This window comes from Thamnophis sirtalis, unplaced genomic scaffold (assembly GCF_051295495.1).
Source record: "Thamnophis sirtalis isolate CommonGarterSnake01/CBP01778 unplaced genomic scaffold, rThaSir2_p1.2 scaffold_4, whole genome shotgun sequence".
In the NCBI taxonomy this organism is placed as follows: Eukaryota; Metazoa; Chordata; class Lepidosauria; order Squamata; family Natricidae; genus Thamnophis; species Thamnophis sirtalis.
Window position 1 is genome coordinate 104,120,434 of NW_028261384.1, and position 27,399 is coordinate 104,147,832.

At 40.7% G+C, this 27,399-nt stretch overlaps 1 protein-coding gene across 1 annotated transcript; it reads left to right on the plus strand.

The window, feature by feature from the left end:
• G6PC3 (glucose-6-phosphatase catalytic subunit 3) lies at positions 1-26,614 on the plus strand. Its single transcript, XM_014070618.2, has 7 exons — positions 1-39; positions 5,885-6,115; positions 8,800-8,906; positions 12,688-12,778; positions 21,295-21,413; positions 22,918-23,059; positions 24,389-26,614. Exons 2-7 carry the CDS (start codon positions 5,895-5,897, stop codon positions 24,747-24,749), a joined length of 1,041 nt encoding a protein of 346 aa, XP_013926093.2. The 5' UTR covers positions 1-39; positions 5,885-5,894; the 3' UTR covers positions 24,750-26,614.
• Positions 26,615-27,399: the final 785 nt, after the last annotated feature.

Below are 27,399 nucleotides of genomic sequence, written 5' to 3' on the forward strand. Positions count from 1 at the left end.
TATTCAATGGTGCGAACAGTCAGAAGCCGGCAATTGCAGGTAACGGGGACGTGATAAGTAATTGAACGAAAGAGCAATGGTGAAAGCGGACAAAATCGGGGGGAAAAAGAGAGAGAGAGAAAGGGGGAAATCTTTTGAAATCGATCTTGGGAAATTCAGAAACAGAGCTAAAAAGAATAGTTGATTAATATTTCGTTCTAATATTATAATGCTTAAAATATAGTTTTAAAACTTTATTTAGTATATATTATTGTGCTCTGGGGAAGGTGGGGGGAGTAATATAATATACGTCCAGTCAGCACATGAAAATTTTCTAGCATCGTGTTTTGTATTCCTAATGAAAAATGTTCGATTTAGCCTATGCGTGACTTATTGCCCATTAGGGGATTATGTTGCTTTGCCCTCAAGAAATCTGTTCCCAGAAATCCTGGAAGTAGTTTGAGGAGAAGAGGGGCTAATGCAGACTTTTCAGGTTTGCCAGATCAGGACTTTTGGATGCCGGAAATCATTACGGTGGTGAACTGAAAGCATCAGAAGAATCAGGAAGTTCCTAGTGTGAAAGTTGTCCTTGAATTGTGATGCTTTTAAGTATGTCATTCTGTGTTTTTCCCCCCAGCTTCTCAAAATTGAAATTATTTATGAGCGATTGTGAGTTTTTTGAACTTTACTCTGAAGCCATCATTGGGGATAGTGCTTGAACAACTAGGATAATTGATTGTAATATTTATTTATTTTTATTTAGTTAGTCACTCATATACAAGATAACAGGAATAAAATAAACATGAATAAGAACACAGGAAATAGGTACAAATAAATGGGTACATTAGGACAGGGATGTTAGGCACACTGGTGCACTTATGCACGTCCCAATATAGATATAGTAGATATAGATATAGATATCTGGAGAATTCTGGGAGTTGAAGTCCATGCATTTTAAAGTTGCCAAGGTTGAGAAACACTTGCCTAGAGGAAGATCTGTAAATAGAACAAAACAAAGCTGTTTCCTCCTGCTAATTCTCCAGCCTTGAAATCTCTAGATTTCTGGATGCTATCAGCCATAAACTACTAGTGAAATGATTTGGGTTGGAAGTCTTTAGCTTGTCAAATGAAAGAAGAACATTTGAAGACTTTTATTCTGTTCTAGAAAAAATTGTTTGTGGAGCCACAGCTAAAAATTGGTGAGGGTTAATAAAATCTACTCTTGATCTCTAAATGCTCACTTTACACCATGATCTCTTGCCCCAGAAAATGTTGTGTAGGGGATAATATGGATTTAATGGGGTTACATATTCCACAGGCCTGAGGTGGTTATTGAAAACATCTGTTTCCAGGTCTGTTCTTCCATGGTCTGTCAAGGACAGAAGACATGCAGCATTTTTTTTATAGGTGAATCAAATAGGATGAAGATATATTTTTGAGGGTTCTCCTATTGGAAATCTTTCCCTTTAGTAGAAGAATATTTCTGTTCAAAGCCATTTCCATTCCATTCTATGACCCATCTCATAAAATCCAATCAAATCAGCATGCAGCTTATATCCTATGCCACTTTTCCATCCCCCTGGAATAGTTATTATTACTCATTATTTGTATAATAAATGACTATGAGCAAGTGTACAAATTCTGGAAAATCCTTGAAAACAGATAAAAGATGAAATCAAATGAACAGTCCAGACTAAAACAATCTTATGAACAACGCAAATAAAACTAAATAAGAGTTCTACACAACCAATAACACATCAACCTCAGACCTGGGTGGAACTAAAGTCAAGTTTTCAGTTCTTTCCTTATCTCTAGTGGGAGAGGGGGGAGAGAACACTATTCCAGAAGATACCACTTTTAATAGTTTTTCCTCCAAGACCTGCATGGCCTTCACATAGGCCATAACAACCTAGCTGTTTGAGGAGCTGTGGAGTTTTGTGGCTCCATTAGCATTCTATGTTTTAATTTTGTATTCCCTGGATAGTTGGGTTGTTTTAACAATAAAATAAAGACAATAACATGAAATAAATAATCTTTATTATGGTTCATTGCCTAGTCAGCCTGATATTCAGATTGGATTTGGCATTTTTGTCCACCGATTGAGTCCTTACCAAGGACTTGGGATAGCAGATGTTGATGTCATCGCAGGATGTAAGTTGTTTCCAAGTTTAGCTGCCGTTTGTATTTGATTGATGATGAATTATTATTATTATTGGTACTATTGGTGCTGCAATATATTGATTATGTGGCAAATACATTGTCTGGAACTACGTAGCTATTTGAAATACATTTTTCTAGGACTCCCTTTAACAAACAAAGTATATTTCAAGGTATTTGTTTTCATTTCTAGTACAGCCTTTCTCAGCCTGAGGCTTACTAGACAGTTTTTCTTTCAACTTCCATAAATCCATGGTGGCTGGGTATAATGGATATTTACACATCTTCATGCTACCAAATTAGAAAAGACCACTATATGCTTTCCAGACCCAAATTTAGAATGGAATTTCCTTCTTGGCCGCCCTCAAGAAATACTCTGTATTCTAACTAAAATTATCTTCTCCATAGAATTTAATAAACTGGATTTTTCTGTGCCCATCTTTCACTTGGATGGTTTTACTTCTCACACTGCTATTTTCTGCTTCTAAGATTCTTGGTTGCTGCAACATCTTTTATATGTGGAGTCCTTATAATCTGATTATTTTATATTTCAGTTGATAGGATTTTAAAAAACTAAAAACAAAAGAAAGGTATGTTTGTTCCTATAGTTAACCACTTTGGACATCTTTGGTGGGGAAAGGAGAATGCAAGTGTTTTTAAAATATTATTTTAAACATAATAATTAATTTAGGCTCCAACTGTGTTAAACTACTGATATTATTTCTGCATCATGATGTAGTTCTTTTCCACTCTTGTTTGTGTGATTTAGGCATGTTCCTGTGATTTAGCTCATATTTGTCCATATTTTTCTACAAGCTTGTATCATTATTTTGGGATTTTTAAATTTTTTTTTTATTTTTGAATAAACACAGACAAAACACAACAAACATCACAAAAATATCTTCTACTACAAATAGTAAAAAGTGTGTCAATTGGTTACAAAGAGCTTTCATGCATCCCTTCCACAGTCATCACCTACACTTCATATCAAGTTATATATTTTGAATCAAATATATTTATATATATATTACTATCATCATATCTTAATCTTCATATGACTATAATTGTTTTTACGTCCCTTTATATAAAATAATCCAAAATGTAAAGCAAAACCACATGATGGCATTCTGTTATCTATTTTCAATATTATCCATTACATCTTTATAACACTTTCTAAATAAAAATTAATTATGTTTAATAACAAAGTTTCTAAACCTCCTTTCTTAATCATTGTTTACAATTTATATCCAATTTCCCTTTTATCATGTCAATACAAATATTACATTATTATTATTATCAATCATTTATTTAACAATATCCGTCATCATTTCATTTTGGGGGGGAGGTCTGAGTTTAACTAAACTTAACTTATTCTTTTTTTAAATATTATAAGCTTTCATACATAACAGAGTTTCCAAACTTCCTTTCATGATCACCATTTAGAATTTATACCAAATTTCCTCTTATCAAACCAATACATGTGTGTACATTGTTATCATTATCAATTATTTATCTAACTATATCCACTTCATTTTTAACATAATGTTCTAATTTTAACTAAATTTGACTAATATTTTGTTATTAGTTTTCATAACCTGTGTCTTTCCAGTAATAGTGCAGTCTTATGCCTTTTGCCATTTGTGGAATAAGTCTTCTGGTTTTTTTCCTTAATCAAATTTGTGTGGACTTCTCTTTGCAACTTGTTGCTTTTTACATATCTTATAAAATCTTGAGACCCTCCGTCAGCTTCTTTAATCAGCTTATCTTTGGTGATCAGTACTGCTTTTGTCAAAGTTTCTCTCCTTGAATCCATCAATTCTTCTTTTTTCTTCTTCTATACCTTGAAATCTGGGGTAGAGCTCCTTTCCATCTATCTTCCCTTTCAGTTCATCATCAGTATCCACAATTATCTTGCCTCTTTGTTCATTTCTCCCCTGGGTTTTTAGGACTCTAACCTCCACGTTTTCCATTTGCTGGATATCTTCAACTCTCCCATCAAATTTCACTGCATTACAATCTATATTTTCCAATCTCTTCTCAATTCTCTCTGTTGTTTCTAATAATTTTTGAATTTCAAACATAATCTGTTGTAATGTTGTGGTTTATTTTTGGTGCTATGCCATTCTTGAAACTAGTAAACACTGCCACTCTAGTTTCAAAACAAGGTTTTGTTTTCACTTCTCTCCAGCTGCCAAAGAAGCATCCAAAGAGCATCCATGCTCTTCTCCTTATCTATTCTGTAAACAAGCTGAAGCCTTTGAAGTGCAAAGTCAAAATGATCAAAGAGAAAAAAAAGAAAGCAATATTTCCAGGACTCAACCTCCAACCTCCAAGTGGCAGTGCAACTTCTTTTCCCTCTGATATTACTACCCTCTTTATATTCCTTTTATATCTTCTTTTATTCCAGACTTAAAAGAAACAAAATTCTTAAATGGAGCAAAATGAAGAGAAAAAAACCCATCCAAATCAATATTATAAAAATAAAGAAAAAGATTTAATCCATAGGTAAAAAAGAAATAGAAGAAAAACCAATACTTTCACTTTAAAAAGTAGGAAATATTTGCAAGACTTCCATCCATAAAAGAAAATGAAAAAAAAGGATAACACACTGTCCAATATAGCTTAATTTCACCGCTTATTTTATTTTCTTTGCAAGTTTAATTTAGCTTTGATTTTTTTTTGTGGGGGAGACTCTTTTATAACAATAAAAAGTCTTCACCAGATGGACACACTTTCTCTTTCGGCTTTCCTCCCTTTGCGGAGCTGTCCCAACTTCAGCAGCTTTTGGCTATGCTTTTGTCGCCAGCAAGAAGAGATTCTCTTGGATCAATCAGGGACTTTGCGATGTCCCTGAGATCAACAAAACATACTCTTCCCTGTCACCGTCTCTTTGGGATGGTTTAGGTCCAAAAGGACTGTCTAGTGGCAAAAAAATTTGCCTGTGATGTCGGAGCTCCGAGATTGCACGTTGTACCGTTGCGACATCAGCTCCTGTCTCCTATTTTGGGATTTTTTTAAAGTTCGTTTTGGAACTCTATAATGGAAACAGAAGCAACACGCAGTATAGTAAGAAAAGAAAAAAAGGCCAAGATAGTGGCTTTGATCATACTGTGTCCTACTGCCCCAGCTGCCATCTTGACATTTTATACCCTACACTATAGAGGTAGTCCTATAATGGCATCATATCCACTGAAAATTTTTGAAATAATAAAGGATTATTAAGTGCATATTTCTGCCCTACATCATCTTTCCCAACTCTCTGATTATATTTTTATTTAATTTTATTATTTAATTTTATTCATTTATATAGCTGCCCATTTTTATCAAAGTCTGAAAAAAGAAAAGAAAGAAATGACAGTATATGAATGGTAAAGGGTAATGGATCTTTATTAATAGGGTATGCATGTATCCATTTGTGGCACTAGAATAACAAGAGAAAGGTTCCCAGCAAAGTGTTTTGATACAAAACGGCTACTGGTGTTTGTCATTGATTTTACAAGGTCCTTTCCGACTTTCAGTGATGGCTTCTGAGATGACTATTGCTGAGAAATCTGAAGTTCACACATCTAAAATGTGGCCAGATTGGCTTATAAGCAGAGCTTGCATCATCATGTGCTGCTTCTTTATTGTTATGGAAATTGTTTAACTATCTTCTGAACAACTTTGTTGCTTTATTTCTGCATTGCAAAGGCATTGGCTCGGCAAGAGTTTGTCAGAAACACATTTTAATTCTTCTCATCTATTTCAGTTTCACCACCATGGATATCTTTTACACTAGCGGCGTCCAATTTGCTGAAACGCTTCAGGGGGCTCTGCCTGGACTGGATGGTTTTTGGCTTTGGGTAACCTTTTTGGGAGATCCCAAATGTGTCTTCATATTTTATTTCCCTCTTGCCTACTTCCTGCTGGATAAGAAGATTGGATTGACAGTGCTGTGGTTGGGCCTAATCTCAGAATGGCTAAATTTGACGTCTAAATGGTGAGGAAAAATGAAGGGTAAAAAAATATTCCAGAATTAGACTGGATTTTTTCCTGTGAACTGTTTGGAATGTTTGGAATGTTTGGAACCTAGCCATTCAATTTTTGGCATCCAGAAAGAACCCATAGGAACAAGGGAAGTATTATTTGGAAGTTGAGTTTCTACAGTAAGACAGTAACTTCTGTGCTTTTGTAAGATGGAGAATGATAGATTCAGCTTTTTGTGACATAGAAGGAAGAGTCAACATCCAGGAATTAAACACAGAACATAAACTTTGTTCTGCACCGAGGACATTTTATAGAGCTAGCTCCAATTTATACAGAGGAAGAACTCCTTTTCATGGTTTATAAATGAATGCTTTTATGGCTGAAATGGCATTCACATAGCAAATATCAAATATATAAGAGAACTGACTTTAAATTAAAGTAATTACTTAAACAACCCCAAGATGAAAGAACCTATTCAGTGATTCTGGATGGTGAGGAGAAGCAGAAAATCAGTCATGAAAGGAATTGGAATATTTGATTTATTTGTTAGACATAGCCTGCCTTTTTTTTTTAAGCCTATTATGTGAGGAATCTTGTAATAGCTTGGACTCATAAAAAATAATTCACTCAAAGTCACACTCTGAATTTCCACTTTCAGCCTATGCTGCACTGTGTTTGAATAGGATGGCTTGAATTGCAGCCAGTAGCACTTATATTAGTTATTAACCAACAGTCCATTAGTGTTCAATTTGCTGGAGTTTAATAGAATTTTAAAGCAGCAAAATATGTTTGCCTTTCAGAGGAATTAATATCAAGGATTAGAACAAATTTGGAGCTATTCATTAATGGAACAAATGTTCTTGTTCTGTCCATGATAAAAAATTACAGAATTATAGAATTGTTATAAGAACAAGAGAAAGATGAGTTATAGTACTATAATAGTCCTTAAAACTTGGAATACAAGTTTGTGTATATAGGTAGTCCTCAACATACGATCAAAATTGAGCCCCAAATTTGTGTTGTTGATACATTTGTTAAGTGAATTTAGCCCCATTTTACAACCTTAATTGCCATAATTGTTAAGTGATTCACTGCAGTGGATAAGTTAGTAACACAGTTGTTAAGTGAATCTGGCTTCCTCATTGATTTTGCTTGTCAAAAGGTTGCAGGAGGGGATCCCATGATCTTGCGCCACAACAGCAATCATAAGTATGGACCAATTGCCAAACATCTTAATTTTGATCACATGATCATGGGGATACTACAAAGGTCATACGAGTGAAAAATGGTTGTAAGTCATTTTTTTCAGTGCTGTGGTAACTTTGAACGGTCACTAAATGAACTGTTATAAGTCGAGGACTGCCTATATACATGAATAGGGCTTTCTTGGAAGAAAAGGTTGAGTTGACTATCACCCATGCATTAGAAAGGATTGTAGATGGGTTGAAGAGCAGTGTGGACATATTGCCTGCGTTCTACCTGGCAGTCACCCTTTGCCGCCACTCTGTGCATTTCATTGGCCTGTGAAGAGCTCTATGTGTGCATTCCCATGTTTGTAAATGAAGCACATATAGCATGTGAAGGAGACTTTGATTTAATTGGAAACTGTTGTCCTCTTTATTCTTATGATACCTGTTAGTTATAGGTGTGAGACCTGATTCTCTCTGTGATGAATCCAGTAGAAATTAACAAAACAATGTCTGGTTGCAGATAGTTCTGCCTTCATAAAAGTGACAAGCTTGCAATCCTTCTGCTGTAAAATACAAATTAGAGTCAGTGGTCTTACACTGATAAAAAGTAATATTTAGTTAGAATGGTGCAGGCTTGTAGAAAATACTTCATTTTCTAGAACTGGTGAAATTGGTATTCTAGTTCACCTTCAGTTCTGAAAGGTCTCTTAATCACTGTAGGCCAAATGCATTCTTTATGCCCAATATTCCTCATTGGATTGTTGTAGCAAAATATTGGGTGAGGATTAGTGCTATCAAATATTGGATTAATGCTATCTAATGTATATCAGCTTGAGTTCTTAGAAGAAAGATGTATATAAATCAAATTAATCAATAAAACTAGAACAAGAAAAGTTGTCAATTGTAAACTAGTAGATAAGATGGCAAGTAAATTTAAATTTCCTAGCATTTTGGAAGTCTTGATTTTGTTCTTCCCAGCTCTTAATTATATACCGTGTTTCCCTGAAAATAAGACAGGGTCTTGTTTTCTTTTGGCCCACAAAATATGGCTTGGGTCTTATTATCAGGGGAGGGCTTATTGTTTTGGGGTTGCTGGGTGGCTGCTCTCTTGCGGGTGGGCTTCCGAAGAGCCAGGCACAGCCTCAGGGGCGAACAGCTGTGTTGCACTGTTGCAGCAGCGCAACAAAGCAGCCATGAAGTGACCATGCTCACAAGCAGCCATCCGGCAAACCCCTTTTCCAGCCAGGCACAGCGCCATTCATTGACTTCGGGGTATCGCCAAGCCACGTGAACACCTTTGCCTCCCCCCCAGTTCCCGCGGCTTGACACCTTCGGGATACAGCTAGGTTGATGACCAGTGCTCTGCCTGGCCGGAGGGTGGAGCTGTCCAAGGGGCTTATTTTCAGGGGAGGGCTTATATTTTTGCCCACCTGAAAAATGTAGCATGGCCTTATTTTCAGGACATTTCATGAAACACGGTATATTTCCTCTTCCTCCTATTTCCAAGGTTGTTATTTGGTGAACGGCCCTTCTGGTGGATCTCAGAATCTGGATTTTCCAAGAAGAAGGAAATTTTTCTCCGTCAGTTCCCATCCAGCTGTGAAACAGGACCAGGTTGGTAATCCAGTCCAATAGAAAATAGGAATTGGAGAAAATAAGTGTTGAAAGTTGATGTTACCTTCTCCCCACACTCTTGAAATACTGTCCTGTAAGGTTCTTGAATGGTGTCATTAATTTGCTTTTAATTTCAACCTGTTTTTCTTTGGGTCAATCAATGTTTCCAGATTGGCTGTGCCTACCATCCAATTATTGTGTTAATAGGCAAGGCTTTCTCATGACACTCATTTTGTGAGAATAATGACAACATATTTTTTATATTGTTTGATCATCCAAATCACCTCATTCCAGTCTCCTAGGAAATACCAATTTTGACATGGAAAGTTCAATGCTTTACCTATAGGATCTTTATAATGCTATTTTTTGTCTTCATTTGGACCATATATTCCCAGTTTCAAAGTCTTAGCTCCATCTGAGTATCATATTTTTCAGAGTATAAGATGCACCTTTTTTCCTCAAAAAAGAGGCTGAAAATCTGGGTGCGTCTTATATACCGAGTACAGCATTTTTTGCCTCCTGAAGCCCCACCCCTTCAGCAAAATGGTTGTGCATATCCTTATGGAGGCTTTTAGAGAGCTCCTGGGGGGCTAGGGAGGGCAGAAATGAGCAAAAAACAGGCTGTTTTTTGCGCTCCCCAGCCCCCAGCAGCACTCTATAAGCCTCCATAAGGCTATGCATGCAATTTTTTGACAAAAAAAACGGGCCTGTTTTCGCGAAAAACAGGCCATTTTTTGCTAGTTTTTGCCCCCCCCCCAACCCACAGGAGCATTCTGCAAGCATTCCCAAGGCTATTCATGCCTTTTTTTAAAAAAAAAGAGCCCATTTTTCACAAAAATGGGCTGTTTTTAGGAGGTTTGCAGAATGCAAAAACTTTTTTTTCCCTTTTGGAAAGTTCTTTAACTGATTGATGAGAATTACATTGATCAAGTGCTGTGCCAGGAGAAACACCTACCTATCTACTGTATTTCTCTCTTTTTCTCTCCCTCTCTATCCCTCTACCTACCCACTTTTTTAAAAAAATTGCCTCTCCAAAACCTTGGTCTGTCTTATACTCCGAAAAATACGGTAATTGTTTTTATCATAGTATAAAACAGAAGTGAGAACAAAGATTTTAAAAAATGGGGAAGGTAAAAAGAAAGGGAAAGAACTGTGGGATGAGAGGAAGAAAAAGGAGGGAAAGCATTAACTTCCAACTTTTTTCAGTGCAGCAGAATAAAAATAATAAAATAGTTTCAACCTTTTACTTATAGAAATAGCTAGTACATATAATAGGAAATGTATTTAATCAGTAATTCCCAAAATTAGAATTTCATTTTTCCTGTTTTATATTTTTAAAAAATCTGTTTCTAATATCTGTTTCTTCTAAGGAAATCATACCTTGTTGAACTTTTCCAAGTAATGAAGTACAGGTAGTTCTCAACTTGTGACCAGAATTAGGGCTGGACTTTTTGTTATGTTAGGTGGTCGTAAAGCAAGTCATCACATAATCAGACCCAATTTTATGATCATTTTACTGTTTTCATTAACTAAATCACCACGGATGGTAAACGAATCATGTGGCCATTAAGCAAATCACGTGGTCATTAAGCAGACCCAGCTCCTTCAGTAGAGGGTTTTTTGCCATGCAAATTGCAAACATGTGACCACAGGATGTTGCAAAGGGTTGAAAATCCAAAACTGGTATCCAAGCGCCTAAATTGCAATCATGTGATTGCGCGACTGAGACCTTCATAACTTCAAATCATCATTGACCAAACAGTTGTAAGTCGAGAACTATATTTTTTCTATTTTGAGGAGCATTTGCTCCTTTTTTTACATATTAAGCATTTATAATCCATAGTTAACAAGTATTTATTTTTCTAAAATATTGGTGTAAGTGCCCACTGTGATAGTATCTTCAGAATCCACCTGTATCTGCTGTGGCATTTGTTTAGTTACCTCTGTCATTGTCACTTCTGTTTGCTTTTCCTCCAATTCTTCTTTCAAGTTTTCCTAGAAAGTCTTTTGCTTTTTGCACAGGGTTCAGTCTGAATCTCTGTTGTCGCAAAGGGGCTTTTTCAAAAGGCAACTAGATTTTCTGGAAAGAACTTCAGAGCTGACGAAGCTTCTTGGATCAGAAGCAAAATGTCTTCAAAAAAAAACAACAACCCAGAATGTCCAATTGCCTCTTGAAAAAGCACCTTTGGGACAACCATGACCTGGATGACTAAGGATCTCCATAGACCCAGGGGTGTCAAACTCTATTTCATTGAGGGCTGCATCAGGGTTGTGTTTGACCTTGGGGCGGGGGGGGCTGGCCAGTTTGTCACTCATATCAGGGGCGCCTGTGGTGACCCGAGCACTCTGCCAGAAAAAAATGGGCTCCCTAGCTCTGTTTTCGCCTGTCATGGTCTCCTGCAACCTTCTGCCAGCGAAAAGAGAGTTCATGAGGGCCACCTGAAGCCTTCCTAAACGCCATTTTCACTGGCTGAGGCACCATGGTCTGGTCTTTCACTGTTTCCAGGGTGGCCCCATAGGCCAGATCTAAGCACCCCGCAGGTCAGATCCGGCCCTTGAGCCTTGAGTTTGATACCCCTGCCGTAGACTGAATCTCTGTTGTTTAAAACTAAAAATCTCCCTTTCAACTTATCCCATCTAAATGGAACCTTTTCCCATTTGAATTTGTTGACAATAATTAATATCATTAAAATTAAATAATCAAATTAACCAATTAATAATTACTTAACATGATAACAGAAGTTCTCTGTTATCTTTACAGGTAGTCTTCAACTTATGATCAACGGACCTATCTCTAGGGGGGTGTTTACTGGATTTGAAGCCCTGATGGTGCAGCTGCCACCCCTGCAGTCATGTGACTGCACTTGGGTACTCCACAATGTTTATAGCTATAAATTGTGTGCTACAGACCATGGTTACATTTTGCAATGGTTTTGACTAAAAACGGCATTTACCATATTTTTCACTCTATAAGACACAATTGCCCCCCCCCAAAGTGGGTGGAAATGTCTGTGCATCTTATAGAGTGAATATTGTGGCAGGGAGGAGGGGGGTTGGTGTCACCGCCTCTACCGCCTGTCACCGCTGCCACTGCTTGCTGTCGCCATGAAACATTGGAGCCTTCGCTGCTGAGCAGCTGAACGGTGATTCGATTGGCCTCCTGGAATACCTCCAATCAGCACTGATCACTGCCACCGCCAATTAGCGGTAGCAATAGGCAGCAAGCAGCAGCAGTAGGCAGTGACTGAGGTGGTGGCAAATAGTGGTGGCGAGTGACGCAATGGAGTCACGTGCTGGGCCTCAATAACATGCTGACGCTGACCAGGCTGTTTGCTGCAGGGACGCTAGCCAAATGAATACTGGATGGATGCTGGGAGTCAGAGGCAGATTTTTTTTCTTGTTTTCCTCCTCCAAAGTTAATGTGCATCTTATTGATCTGATGCATCTTATAGTGGGAAAATACTGTACTTCTGATTTTTATTTTATTTTATGTCTAAAACCACACTCATAGCAAACTCTTGGTTGACTTAACAATCACTGCACGAAAAAGATTGCAAAATTGGGCCGGTCATCTGACCCAATCCATTTAATGAGATGAGTTACGACCATGATAGGCAGGCTCCATTACGGTGGTAATTTAAGGACTACCCATAGATCATTAATTTAATAACACTGTGTAACTATGTGACATAATTATTTACCTTTTCTTAATTTATTTTTTCTCTTTTACATGGATGATCACTAGCAACCAGAGGGATTTTAATTCTTTTTCTTTTTACAGGAAGTCCTTCTGGCCACTGTATGATCACCGGTGCAGCCCTATGGCCAATTGTAAGCATTCTGGCCAGACAGATAGCCAAGAACTCTAAAAGGTATTTAGCAATAGCACTTAGACTTATATATTGCTTCACAGCCCTCTCTAAGCGCTTTACAGAGTCAGCATTTTGCACCCAACAATCTGGGTCCTCATTTTACTGATCTTGGATGGATGGAAGGCTGCATCAACCTTGAGTTGATCAGGATCAAACTCCTAGCAGTGGACAGTTACCCTGCAATATTGTATTTTAATCACTGCGCCACCACATATTTTCTATACTGCCATCGTGACAATTCTTCCATTGTGACTTACAGTAATTGTTTACATGTTGATGTATTCACTCTTTCCTCAAAGAAGTACAAAAAAGTATAGGAACTTTTCTCCCTAAATCAGAATTGACTTTATTAAAACTTGTGCAAATTTCTAAACGTTCCGCCCCCCCCCCCCCTTTTTTTGTAGAATTCCTATCATTGCTATAGAATTCAGGGGTCTGTTTCAGTGTGCAATAAATCATACCAAAACTATCAACAAATCCAGATCTATGTCCTTCCAACTTGTGCTTCCACCAAGACTAGGCATACCCCTACCCCTTCCATACCACGATGTTGTAAAATAGGCAAAGACACATCATACACATGTGCTAGGCAAAGATTTGGAATTTTATTTGCATTGAGATTGGAGCCATGGATTATTTCTTTGAAATGGTACATGTCTGATTGATTTTGATACATATTCTGGTTTTTCTTCTGGTGCATAAGGTAATGTACATAGCTTATTCTTCAGTTGAAGGCGCAGGATGGTCCAGAAGTGGATTGTTCAGTCCTTATTTGCCCAAGAGACTGAGTCATAATTGAAGCCATGCCTCCAGCTCCTTCCTGCTTGGCTCCATTTCCAACTCAGTCTTGCCTGTAAAGAGACACAATTTTGGTTTGCTCATGAGTTGGGGTTTTAATTAAGTGGTTTCTTTTTTGTTTTACCTACTTTTTGTTGTTTTTTGGTTTTTCCTGGATTGGTGGCTGACTTGGTCTCCAAGTTGTTCTGCCATGTTTCTTTGGTTTGGTTAATCTTCTGCTTCTGTTGTTGGAGGCTCCCCGGGCGTCGGGGAGAGCGGCGCTGGCTGCGCCGGCTATCAGGCCCTTGTTGTGACTTCCTGCCTGTTGCCACATCGCCGAGCTGCTGCTGGATCAGTTGGGAGCTCCTGCGATTGCCTCCTGGTTATCAGAGGCATAGGCAGACTTTTCGGCAGCGCTGCAGATGTCAAGATGCATCAGGTGAGTGTCGGCACTTTCACGTGGCAGTGATTGTGTTTGGCGAAGCCAAGGTGCTATCCACGCCAGCTTGTGGAGCGGCAGCGTTGTTTCAGCTTTCGGGGTGTTTCCGGAGCCCACCTGATCATCCTGTGGAAAATGGCTTCCAGTGCATACTACTGTCCCTGGGGGTGGCCATCTTGAAGTTTCCCGCACGGTGGCCATCTTCGTGAGGTTCTCGTGGTGGTGGCCATTTTGTTTGAGGCCATGGGGCAGTGACCATTTTGAGTTGCCTTATTGAGTCACAAGATGGTGGCTATTTTGTTTGCACTTCTCTGCTGGCACGGAGCTCATTTTGGCTGCTGGCACCTGCAAGCACGGTCGCACGTTTGAGAGCAGCAGGGGGCCTTGTTTCTTCTAGCAGGCTTTGGCCTAGCACGTGCGATCTATGCGGGGTGCAGCAATGGCCGATTCCCCAGGTGAAGTTACCTCTAAAGTTGCCTCTTCCTCTCACAAGAAAGGCTCCAGGAAGAGGAAGGCTTCCTCGGCTGATCCAGGGTGGCTCAACACATGGCAGCAAGGAGGATGGGGGGGGGGGGGCAGAGAAGTCCAGGTAGAATGGTGGAGACAAGGCCTCTTTGTCCCTTCCGAGGTCTCCTTCTGTGTTGAGGGCAGTGCAACTGTCCCCCTCTCCATCTTCCCCCAGGCTCTCTGATTCTCCAAGGGCTAGTTCCATTTCTCCTCTTTTGGAGGTGGACGAAGAGGGTGTTGCTTGTCACCTTTTTCCATGCTTAGAACCTACTTCGAGACCAGCACAGAAGCAAAGACTGGCCCAGCCATTTTGAGGGTGAATTTGATGATTTGCCTGGTAACATTCAATCTCTTCTTCATCAGGCCATAGCTCATGGCTTAGCTTTTCAGGGACAGTCTTCTGACCAGGCAGATGTGGAGCTGATGGTGGCCAGGTGTAAACAAGCCCAGGGCGCAGAGGGCTGTGTCTTCTTCACTGAGGAGTGAGATATCCATCAAGGAGGATGAAGAGCAGAAGGAACTGGAGGTCTCTCATGATGAGGGTTTGGTGCCCAATGTTCCTGCTTTTGAGGGGTTTGTTTTCCCTGGGTTTGTTTCATTCTCTGCTGTTCAAGGCAGCTGTTAAGACAGAGGCGGAGGAGGAGGAGGAGGAGGAGGAGGAGGAGGAGGAGGAGGAGGAGGAGGAGGAGGAGGAGGAGGAGGAGAAGTCGGTAGTTGAAGCTTCGACATCCAAAAAGGCCCCTAGGAAATGGGGGTTCTTTGTAGAACCTGCTGCAGGGAAGCACGAGATTCCGGCTCTGAAATTGTTTCTGGACATGGTCCAGAAGCAGTGGGCTAAGCCAAGTACTTTCCCCACTCCAGGTGGGAATGATAGATGCTTCTATAATATGGAGCCTGATTTCTCTCAAGTACTGCAGGTCCCGAGGGTGGATGCCCCTATGGCTGCCTTGGCATCCCCAGCTTCCCTGGTCGCGAGTGATGTGGCGGACAACTTGAAGGCAGAAGATAAGAGGATTGAACTGGCCTTTCGTAAGACCTTCCTGGCTGCGACATGGGCGAATAAGGCTGCCGCCTCTGCATCCTTCTTCAACCGTGCCACGTTGTGGTTGGAACAAATGCAGCAGCGGATGCCTTCACACGATGTGAGGTTGCTGCAAGACATCAGCAAGGTCATAGCTGCGACCCAATTTTTGGTGGACGCCACTTTGAATGCCGCTAAGTTTGCCTCTAGGGCTCTTTCTTATTCTGTTTCAGCTAGGAGGATGGTATGGCTCTAGAATTGGAAGGTGGATGCTAAGGCAAAGTGGAAGTTAACTGCGGCCCATACATGGGGAAGAACCTGTTTGGCAAGGTCCTGGATCTGATTCTTATTGAAGATAAGAACAAACGTAAGGTTTTGCCTTCCACAGCAAAAAAGCAGGAACACACGTAGGCCTAGCAATAGGGGCTCAGATAATGAGTATAATTACCAACCCAGGGGTTTTCAGCCGTGCCAGGACAGGGGACAGAATAGGTCTTCCTACAGCGACAGGTCCTGGTTTCAGCCTCAGAACAAGCAGTTCTTTCGGAGGTCGAGCTGAAGCCCTTTCTGCAGAAACAAATAAATTTTCCCATTGGAGGCTGGTCAGCATTGTTTGACGACCAGTGGGAGTGTATTCTGACTTTCAGGTTCTAAATACAGTTAGATTTGGCCTGAGGCTGGAATTTCTTTCCATCCCCACGAACTTCTTCAGAACTTTCACATCTTCCAAATATGAAATGAAGAGGGACTTCATGCATCAGGCAATTGCCCACCTGGGGGAGATCCAGCCGATTGAGTTGGTCCCGCAAGATGAAAGGGGCATGGGATTCTACTCCAACTTCTTGGAGGCCTTGGTTAAGTGGAGAGTGATTCTGGACCTTAAAAGATTGAATCACTATTTGGTGTATAAAAGGTTCAAGGTGGCTTCCCTTCGTTCGATCCTGGAAGGAATCAGGGATGGTGATTTCTTGGCCTCCATTGATTTAACCAAGGTCTACTTGCATATACTAATTTTTCACCAACACAGGAGGTTCCTTAGGTTTTCCTATCCTGGCATTCACTACCAGTATAGGGCTCTTCCCTTTGGGCTGGTGTTGGCCCCCAGGACTTTTACAATGGTACTGGCGGCCCTAGCGGCGCATCTTGGTCAGATTACAATGTTACCTGGATTACATCCTCCTCCAGGCAGAGACACCAGAATGGTCTCTGCAGGATGTTGGCCTGACTGTGGAGACCCTGCAAAGTTATGGGTTCCCTATTAATTTTCAAAAAAGCCACCTGAGGCCCACTACTAGGTTGCTCCACCTGGGGGCAGTCATAGCTACTGCCAAGGGAATGGTTTTCCTGTCACAAGATCGTAGAGTTAGTCTGGTGAAGCTAGTTCACCAGGTACAAAAGGAGAAGCGCGTCCCCATCGTCACCTTATCTCAGTTGTTAGGCAGTTGTTAGGCAAAATGATCTCATGTATAGATCTTGTACCCTGGGCAAGGCTTCATGCTAGGACCCTGCAATGGTTCTTATTCCCATATCAGAGAAGCAGGCGTAGTGCTTCCACCTTCCCTGTTAAGGTTTCTCCTCAAGTGCGACTCCCCCTGAAGTGGTGGACCTCCCCAGCCTTGTCTAAAGGGTGTGTGTTCAAGGAACCGCAGAGGCTCATGGTGACCACTGATGTAAGTCTTTATGGCTGGGGGGCCTTGCTGTGGACCCAGCTGGCCCAGGGTCACTGGTCTCCTTTGGCTCTTGCACATAACATTAATTGGCTGGAATTGTGGGCTGCTCATCTGGCCCTTTACCATTTTCAGGCCCTTGTGGCGCACACTCACGTTCTGCTACTGATGGACAATGTGGCCGCATAGGCACATGTGAACAGACAGGGACATTCCAAGGCCTCTGGAAGGATTCTCAGAGGCTGGGCCATTGGGCAGAGAGGCACCAATTGTCCATCAAGGTGAAGCACATCTCCGGGAAGGCGAACCACCAAGCAGACTGGCTCAGCAGGGCCATGGTGGACCAGACGGTATGGCAACTGGATCCGGAGCTGTTCGAGGGGATTGGGGAGCAGAGGGGAGCAGTGCCCTGTGCAGCAGGTGGCCCCAGGGGTTGCTTTATGCATTTCCCCCTCTTCCTCTAATACCAGGGGTATTGGGGAAGATAGTGACGGAAGGGGCGGAGATCATATGGTTGCTCCATACTGGCCGCGCAGGCCTTGGTTCACGGACCTAGTAGGTCTGTCCACTGCCGAACCCTGGAGGATTCCACAGGAGAGCATCTCCTTTCGCCAGGGGTCCTGGTCCATCCGGCGCCTCAGTGGCTCTAATTGACCACCTGGTGTTTGAAAGGGAGCTCTTGAAGGAGGCGAACTTCTCCTCAAGGGTGATCCAGACTATTGTTGCATTCAGATGCCTCTCCACAGCCAGAATTTACAACGCCCCATGGTCTGCCTTTTGCAAATGGTGTCGCGTGGCCCACATGGATCCCAAAGACCTGTCTCGGATGCACATCCTGGAATTCCTCCAGGATGGCCTGGAGAAGGGCCTGTCTCATAATACAGGCCCTGGTGCTGGATGGTAGTGTGAGTCTAGGCTGCCACCCAATGATTAAATGATTTCTCAGGGGGGGGGGCAGCTAACCTTAGGCCCCCGGTGGTTCATAGGTTCCTGTCCTGGGATTTGTCCACGGTCCTCTTGGCTTTTGTTAATGATCCCTTTTAACCGTTGAGGTCTGTTTCCTTGCAGTTTCTCACGTTGAAGGTGGCCTTCTTGATCACTATCATGTCTGCAAGGGGGATTTCTGAGCTGGGAGTTCTGTCGGTGAGAGAGGACCTCTGTGCCTTCCATCCCAACATGGTCGTGCTGAGACTTGATCCCACTTTCATTTTCAAGATTAATTCTTACTTTCACAGGGTTCAAGAGATAGTTCTCCCTGATTTTTGTCCCAATCCCTCTCATGATAGGGAGAAATCCTGGCATAAGTTAGATGTGCAGAGGGCTCTCGGTATCTACATCAAGCGGACAGCATCCATTAGGAAGACGTTTGTCTCATTTCAGCCTTCTGCTGTGGGCTCTAGAGTGTGACCTTACACCATTGAGCATTGGTTGCGAGCTTGCATTGCTCAGGCCTATGAGGCACGGAGTAAACCTGTGCCCCAGGGGATCACTGCGCATTTGACTAGAAGCACTGCTACCACGGCTGCATGGAACACTCAGGCACCGATTGGGGATATTTGCATGGTGGCTACGTTGGCTTCTCCATTGCCTTTCATAAAGCACTACCGGTTGGATGCTTTTGCATTCGCCGAGGCATACTTCGGACGATGGGTGCTTCAGAGAGTGCATAACCCATCAGAACTATGGACAAGTGAGTTCTCCGCCCTAAGGACTACCACTTTGGTATGTCCCACTTCTGGACCATCCTGTACCATCAGCTGAAGAAGGAACGTTGGTTCTGCCTGAACATTCTTCTCAGCATGGCGCAGAATGGCCAGATTCCCGCTGACTGGTTAGGTCCGTAGTCCCCTGGGCTGGGTATGCTGCGGGGTAGGGCCTGCTCTTCTTTTGTTTCTCCAGTTGGAGCTGTGTCTCGTGGGAATTGGGGCCAAGCAGGAAGGAGCTGGAGGCGTGGCTTCAATTATGACTCAGTCTCTTGGGCAAATAAGGATTGAACAACCCACTTCTGGCCTGTCCTGCACCACGCTGAGAAGAACATTCAGGTAGGACCAACATTCCTTCTCCACCCATTTTCTTCCTTACCATTGGTACGTTTCTAATTCAGTGAAGTGTTGTGATCACAGTCAAACCACAGCTGCTACACACCTTGGACTTTATCTTAGAGTTTGTGAATGTTTTGTGTCTTAAAATTGCTGTTCATTATGGAGGCAATGGGGCCTTGAGCTATTCACCTTTGGTCTGCAGTATTGACTTCTTTAAAACACTCATATCAAAGTATGAAGCCCTGGTCCTCCTTCTGTTACCTGCATGCGGCTCTCCTGCCAATACTATTTATTTATTTTATTTATTTATTGAATTTATATTGCTGTCTATTTGCAAATGGCGACTCAAGGCGACTTACAGAATATAAAAACCTCATTTAAAACAATAAATTGAATTGCACCCAGAAGAAAATTGGCAGCCAGTTCAGCTCCCGCAGGAGAGGTGATACATGAACTCATCAAGGTCTGCATCAAAACCATGCAGGCCGCTGCATTTTGCACTAGCTGGAACTTCCGGATGCTCTTTAAGGACAACCCCATGTAGAGCATGTTGCAATAGTCAAAAGAGGAGATTGCTGGTCCAGGGAAGGGCATAACTGGCGCACCATCTGCTCAATTGCTCTCCCGGCCATTACCTCCACCTGCTCTTTGAGCAGGAGTTATGAATCCAGGAGAACCCCCAGACTATGCACAGGGTCTGTTTGGGGTAGTGCCACTCTATCCAAGACCAAAAGTGGCAATTCTCCCTGAGCCAACAAACCCCAAACCCAGAGCCACTTGGTCTTGCCAGGGTTTAGTTTTAGCCCGTTGCTCCCCATCCAGCCTCTTACAGGCATTGCGAGAGGGAGGACACGGCATCACTTAACTCATTGTGAGCCAAGACATACAACTGAGTATCATCAGCATGTTGGTGATACCTCAGTCCATGGTGGCGAATGATCGCGCCCAGCGGCTTCATGTAAATGTTGAACAGGAACGGATGGAGTACCAAGACCTGCTGAACCCTGCAAAGCAGTGGGTGAGGACTGGATCTCTCCCCCACTATCAACACTGACTGAAAGTGGCCGCAGAGGAAGGAAGTGAACCAGGACAGCACAAGTCCTCCCATTCCCATCCCCCAAAGCTGTTCCAGGAGAATACCATGGTCTTATCAGTATTATCACTGAAAATCAGGGCCATATATATTGTACAGTTGACAGAACATCAGGGGAGGTCCCAGTCATTTTTCCTTCCAAATCCCTCTATCTCTTATCAGGTGATGCAAAAATCTTTATACATTCGTTATAACTTTTTATGATATATTTTATAATATAATTTGTGCCTGGTTCTCCCAGCCCCAGAAAACAAAAAAGGCAAATATTTTGTATATTTTTGGAGCCAAATTATCCAGATTTGAAATTGTAATTGAAATTATAATTGATAATTTGAAATTATCCCAGTTTCTTGATTACAGATTCTATAATTTTTTTTGAACTGTGATACTAGTTTTTGGGAACAAGGTTGCCAGAACTGGACATAATACTCCAACTAGAATAAAACACTTGGCTTTCAAATAGATAGGAACCCCTGCATTTGAAGAATTATAAACAAGGTTGTCTTGTGGATCCATTCCTATAATTCTTTTCATTCTGTTGGTAGAGTTGGCCTCACTACTCCTCTAAAGTAGGAACAATCCAGGAGTGAATACTTACAAGGAGGGGGAATATCAGCTTCTGGATCCTCTGGATTCAGCTGATACAATTGTGAGCGCACTCCCATCAAGATTCTACTAACATTACTAGTAAAGAAGGCAGCAGAAATGTCTGGTTATTTTTAAGGCATTTCTAAATCAATGAACTGGAATTTCCATTTGCAGAACAAACCTTAGCTATGTACCTCTGTCACTCATATATGTAAAATAAAAAATACTTTATCTTGTTCTTCCTTAATTTGAACAGAAATTGTAATTTGGGATCTGGTACTTCTAAGGCTGTTGGCATTGGGAGAAGCAAAAGAGATAATTCTCAACCCATCTGCTGAGTTATTTGCTGTGACATTTTTCTTCTCCCATTTTACCTCAACAGTTGGATGGTGAGGGCCGTGCCCTTTACGATTTATTTCATCTTCTTGCTGTTAATCGGACTATCACGCATCTTCATACTTGCTCATTTCCCCCATCAAGTTATTGGTGGCATTTTGGCAGGTAAGTACATCATGAAAGTTAGCAGTATACTACCTGTTCTAGATTCTTGGTTTGCACATATATGGCAATACAGTATGGCCACACATGTGCTGAGCTAAGAGATATCAGCCCTGTTTTTTAAAAGACCCCTTTGGAATTTGCTTTCAAGATTGATAAAAGCACATCTCATTGAGAATATTTCTTTCAAAAACCACTTTCCATAGGTAATCTAGTATATAGTTTCTCTCCTGTATCCAAGCCTGAATCGTGACTGATCCATATAATCCATTTCCTCCAGTATTCTCTGTAACTACCAGCCAATTACTTTCTCTACAGCGTTGCTCCCAAAAGGGTGGTTGTATACTGGGTGATAGTTATCTAAAATAACCAAATTAAGCAATGACTTATTGAGGATGGGACATTAATTCTGCTGCATTCAAAGCAGGATGCAAATATTCCTTCGTCAAAGATGCATTCACCTCTCCCTGAATCTTGTCCTTCCTGGCAACTTTCATAGCCAAGTGGTATCAAATCCACAGGTGATTAGACTAATGGATCAGAATGCCATATCCATTTCTTTTGCATCCTTCAGCTTTAACTGACCTTAAATAACTACAGATGACAGAATACTTAGAAAACTATCAGATCAAAAATATTGCCAGCTTCTTCTTCTTCTTAAAGAATTGTTCTTGCCTCTGCCCTAGCCTAAAAGCATACTTATTTCGAACTACATGGTCACAGGATTACAGTGGAAAGTTGGCTGAAAAATAGTTTATGAGATTATGAATTTGATGAAGAAATTAGATATCCCTTAAATTAAGAGTGGCCACATCTGGATCTCTTAGTTAAATCCTTGACTGATTTTATAATAGGTCATTTAATATTTCCTTTGGTTTATCAAAGCAGACATAATATGATTCTCTACCCAAGCTTACATTAGTTTGACAAATAATATATTAAAAGACGCTTGAGATAATCAAGAAGGGACTTTCATGTACAGGTGAAACTGTAGAAGCATGATCATCACACAGGTTTCTAAGCTTATCATTTTTTTAAAATTCAGAATGTATGTTTCATACCCAGTAATCTGGCTGATAGGCCTCAGGTTTCAAATTTAAAAAAAGCAAAATAGATACAATAAGCCTGGCATCTACTCAACTTTTCTTCCATCTACATCTCATCAGGTTGCCCTCCAGCATTAAGGTTGAGGTTGAGATTGTTGCATTTTGCTAGTGTGATTCCAGATTTTCAGTTTTGAGGTGGAATGTGATTGAACAGTGAAGATCAGAATGGTTTGCTTGGCAGGGACTCTTGAGTTTTTAACCTCAAAATCCTCCCAAACTCCAAACAGAAAAGGCAACAATAAAATTAAAAATACAGTTTCATTCTTCTGGTTATAATTACCATATCACCAAATGCTGATTGCTGACCTGGCTACCGGCCTCTGCTTTAGAACATCCAAAGATTAAGGGAATAGATGTGGCAGTTAATACTGAAGCTTCCCTTCTCCACCATCTCTCTTCAGGGACCAGTCTAGGTTGGCTACTTCAATCCTGGGTCCCACTGGAAAGAAGATTCCACTTCTACCTGATGACTTCATTCTCCCTTGGGCTAAGTGCCACAGCGATTTATTGGACATTGGTTACTCTTGGCATAGATCTTAACTGGTGAGTTCCTTTAATGCAAAGGAATGCCTGAGGCCCACTTTTTCACAGGCTATCTAAATATCTTAACAGCCTTTCTTAACTACCAATCTTTAGTGGAACCTAGCACACGCTACCTGCAACACTACAATGCTATTTGCTGGTCATCATGGCTGTTTTCTGTATTTGCTGGTGTTGTGCACACAGAAAAGAGTAAGATAAAATGGCTTAAATTATGTCCCAAGTATAAGACGAGGGCAACATTACAAAGACATCAAGTGAAAGTGATGTTGCAATGCTGTTTTGATTATGCTATAAATAAATAACTATCCTTAGTACGGTGGGTAACTTGAAATGGCTGAGCAAATACAAACATACTTTTTAAGTAGAAGCTATTTGAAGTTACAACTGCCAAAACAATTTAGGGAAATATTTATGTGAGCAAGATTCGAACAGCTTGGCAGAACAGCCAGATATGGGAGATTCCATTCTACACCCTACAATGAGCGTCTCTGCATTTGTGGAGTGGCAGAGGTAGAAGACTTGGATCAAATCACTTCTATAAGGGGGTGAAAGACAGGTACCTTGGTCTATATACGAAAGGAATGACCCATTGGGATCCCCATATCAAAACAACTTACCTTACATGCTACCAGAACCAGAAAATAACATTTAACACAGCACAGTCCTTAAACAAAATGGTTCGGTTGAGATCTGCATATGTGGGACTGATTGGGGTAGATTGCAAGAGTGACACCGAAATATAATTTCATCATATTTTATCTATATCTTAAATTATTGTGTTCTATTCCAATTTCATTTTATACTGTTATTTTATTCCAAATCCATTTTGAATTGTATTTTATCAAATTCCATTTTATATTGCTTTTATCAAATTTTAGTAATAATTTGTTTCTGAACTTTATACTTTGTTATGGCCCAGGGGCTAATCAGTAAAGACTCAATGACAAGGCTATAAATACATGAAGTTTTATAGCATATTTCATGTACATGTATGCCACAAACACTTTACTTGGCTTGAGGGGGAGGAAACGAAGCCATCCATCCATCCACATAAGCAGTGGGTGAATTTAACTGGTCTTTTAAAGACCTTGCTTAATTCTGACATCTCCTTGAAAGATTTCCCATCAAATACCAGGCATATTCCAATAATAAAGAAATGTTGACTTAAATATTTGTAGGAATTCCTTGCCCATGGATACCACATTTTGCAGTTTTAGAGATTCAGAGAGATTCTAGAACTACTCAGATTTCAATTTTTTCCTCCTATAGAAATAATTTTAAAAAAAGATAAGTTTCATATGCCTCTCTTCATTTTCTTGTCTTCTTTAGGTCAACGAAACTTGCTGTGAAGTGGTGTGAAAATCCCAAGTGGATCCGCATGGACACATATCCATTTGCTTCCCTGTGTCGTGATACAGCCACGGTCCTTGGACTGGGATTGACCTTTCACTCTTCATCCTATATCCAACTGAAGCAGGAGAGACTTGGTTGGCTTCAGAGGGGATGGTGTGCCATCCTGTCTCTTGTCATCCTGTACTTCCTAAGTAGTATTGCCCAGCCACAAGACGTGACTCTGTGGTATGGGCTGAATTTTGTAAAGTATGCCAGTTTCCCGTGGATAGTAACTTCACTGCTTCCCAAAGCAATTCAAAAACTGGCTTCTCCAGGAACACCATCTCACACAGAGTAGCTGGTTTTTCCTTGAAATATTTATTCTTTGACCTTAGATCTTTCCATTGAAGCAAATGTTGTATTTCCTTCAAGAGGTAGAGTAGCAGTGCCCAACCCACTGTCCAACATGCAGTCCTGGACATTTAGTAATATGGCCCCACAAGATCATAACGTTTTAACATGAAAATTCAGTCTGCAGGGCACATCTGGAAGATTTCCGGTTCAGTCTCCAGCATTTTCAATGGAGGGCTAGAAAAAGTTCTCCAGTAAAATCAATGAAAAACTCAATTAGATAGTTCGATAGTTCGATTTTATATAAGGCAACTTCCTCTAATTCTACGTGCTTTGTCTTGCCTTGGTTTGGCAAACAACTTGAGGTCCAAGTCCTATAACTGACCAGCATAAAATAGCTGTTTTACCATAATGAAGTAGAAACTGTTGTTTCATTTATGTCAAAGTTCACCATTGTTTGATGCAATTAGAAATGTCCCCGTTGAAGGCAAATGTCCTTATTCAGTTCTATAGCCCAAAGAAATCAAGACAAGATAATGCTGTTACTTTTTTTTTCCTGACTGATAAATTCTTCCTAGAGCAAAAATGGCTACTCTGACAAGCTGTCAATTTTTCTAAAGCTGACTAGTAGATTATGAGTTAGCATCAGGGAAGAGCTCTCTGGAAGGACTGAACATTCTCTTCCCAAATATTCTGCTACTTTCTGGAATTGAGTTGGAATGTTTTCCTGATTTGCGTGAGCATGGATCCTCACAATGGTTACTATATGAATAATAACATCCCATGTTCATGGAGCAGTATGCAATTATTCAGGAAGAAAGAGACTGATCCCTTTAAATCTGTGAAATATTGGAAGGGCTTCCTATTGGAATCCAGAGCTACAACAGTGTCCAAATATGCTTGTCCAACATTTTCTGGTAGATCCTAGCCATTCCCTTCAAAATCATTTGAGTTCATTGTCAATCCATTATAACCATCCAACCATGGTTAATTGATTCCCCCCCCCCCCATCCTATAATTTAAGTTTAGCATCTAGTACTGCCTTTCAGGTTAGCAAAAGACTAATAAAGAGACTTCTTCTTTTAGAAAGGGCATAATGGAATCTTTCCTTTCCTCTTAGTATGATGTGTCTTCTTACCACATGTGTGTTTTGCACTACAATCAAGCAATTGGCATTGAAAATGATAACTTCACTGGCATACTTGATACAGGGCAGACCTGCCCACCAAATAATGGAGAAATATAATTTCAGGGTATTCCATAGCTGATTTTCAATATTTAAAAAGATGTTGCAGTAAATTAAAATGTTCAAGTTGATATTTTCAACTAATTGTATAATGTGTATGTTTAGGATTAATTCTCTGCAGAGTAGCTGGTGCGAGTTTATTTTATACTATGGTATGATATTTAATAAATAATAAATATCAAATAGATATTTCCACAAATGAAGCTGCATTTTACTCACCATCTCTCTGATGTTCATGAAAATGAACACAATAAAAGGTTTCTGATTATCAAAGAGGCGAGAACACCTTATTTGCACTATTTTGTGAACAGTTTGTTTATTTTAAAAAGTTGTTGCTATATGCAGGATCACTTATGTAGCCCTTTACCAGTCTTCTTACTACAGGTAATCTGCTCTCAGCATGGCTCTATCCATCCATGCATAGGAGGACAATATCCTTCAGGCCTAAAAGTCCCCATGGTTGGCAGAAAAAAGCACACCTTCTGAAATTATACAACATTTCATGATGCAGCCTTCAGAGAATGCTTACTTAATTGTACAACCTAATAGTCTGTGGCAAAGAAGTGTTATTTTCAAAGAGAAAGGCACATTTGCTTAGCATCCTAAATAAAGCACTTCATAATGCAGTTATTTGTGGCTGGTCCCATTTGTGAACCATATGCTTTTGTTACTGTGCTGCTTAGATATTATTCTGGAATAATTCTACACATTTTTGGGAGAAGGAACATTGCAACATTTTGTCCCTATTTTCTGCAATTATTATTTACAGTCTGTTCTCTTTTTCTTTCTGAAAACTGGTTCAGTTGAATCTCCGTGTGAGCATTAGCTACTTCTTGTATCTAAGAGAACACAGTGATCCAATTTAGAACTTTTGGGCAGGAGAGAGAAGAAATGCTACTATGTCATATCATAATATATTGCTAATCAATGGAATTCACTACTACTACTACTACTGAATGTAGTAAAAACCACTAGAAATAATTTAAATCATTTGTAGGAGAAGCCTGTTCCTGACCACGAGTCACCATCTAAAAGTCTGGCTCAGAAAATGCCACTGATTATTGAGGAATATCAGCAATAATCATTGACTCTTAATCTGCATGTGACACTTCTAGAAGCAGCTTGCAGACCGTTCTGAACAAAATGAGAGACTTCATACAACATGTGGTGTTTCCTGGAACCTGAGGCCATGGGCTCTGTCACTCATGCCCTAGTCCCATGATGGCGAACCTGTGGCATGCAGAGCCCTCTCTGTGGGCACAGGTGCCATCGCCAACTGCTCTTCTGGTTTCCAGTGCACTGGCCAGCTGGTGTTCACGGGCGGTGGAGTGGTGGAAAACAGGCTATTTTGGGGGCGGGCTGCTTCTAGATTTTGGGGGGTGGGTTCTGGGCCATTTCTGGGTTTTTTTTC

What these genes read in the sequence shown, in the direction of transcription:
- G6PC3 (XM_014070618.2), top strand. Translation starts at nt 5,895, where the DNA reads ATGGATATCTTTTACACTAGCGGCGTCCAATTTGCTGAAACGCTTCAG. An exon ending in ATAGCCAAGAACTCTAAAAG is followed by an intron (nt 12,779 to 21,294) that starts GTATTTAGCAAT and finishes TTACCTCAACAG; the next exon opens with TTGGATGGTGAGGGCCGTGC. An exon ending in TATTGGTGGCATTTTGGCAG is followed by an intron (nt 21,414 to 22,917) that starts GTAAGTACATCA and finishes ATCTCTCTTCAG; the next exon opens with GGACCAGTCTAGGTTGGCTA.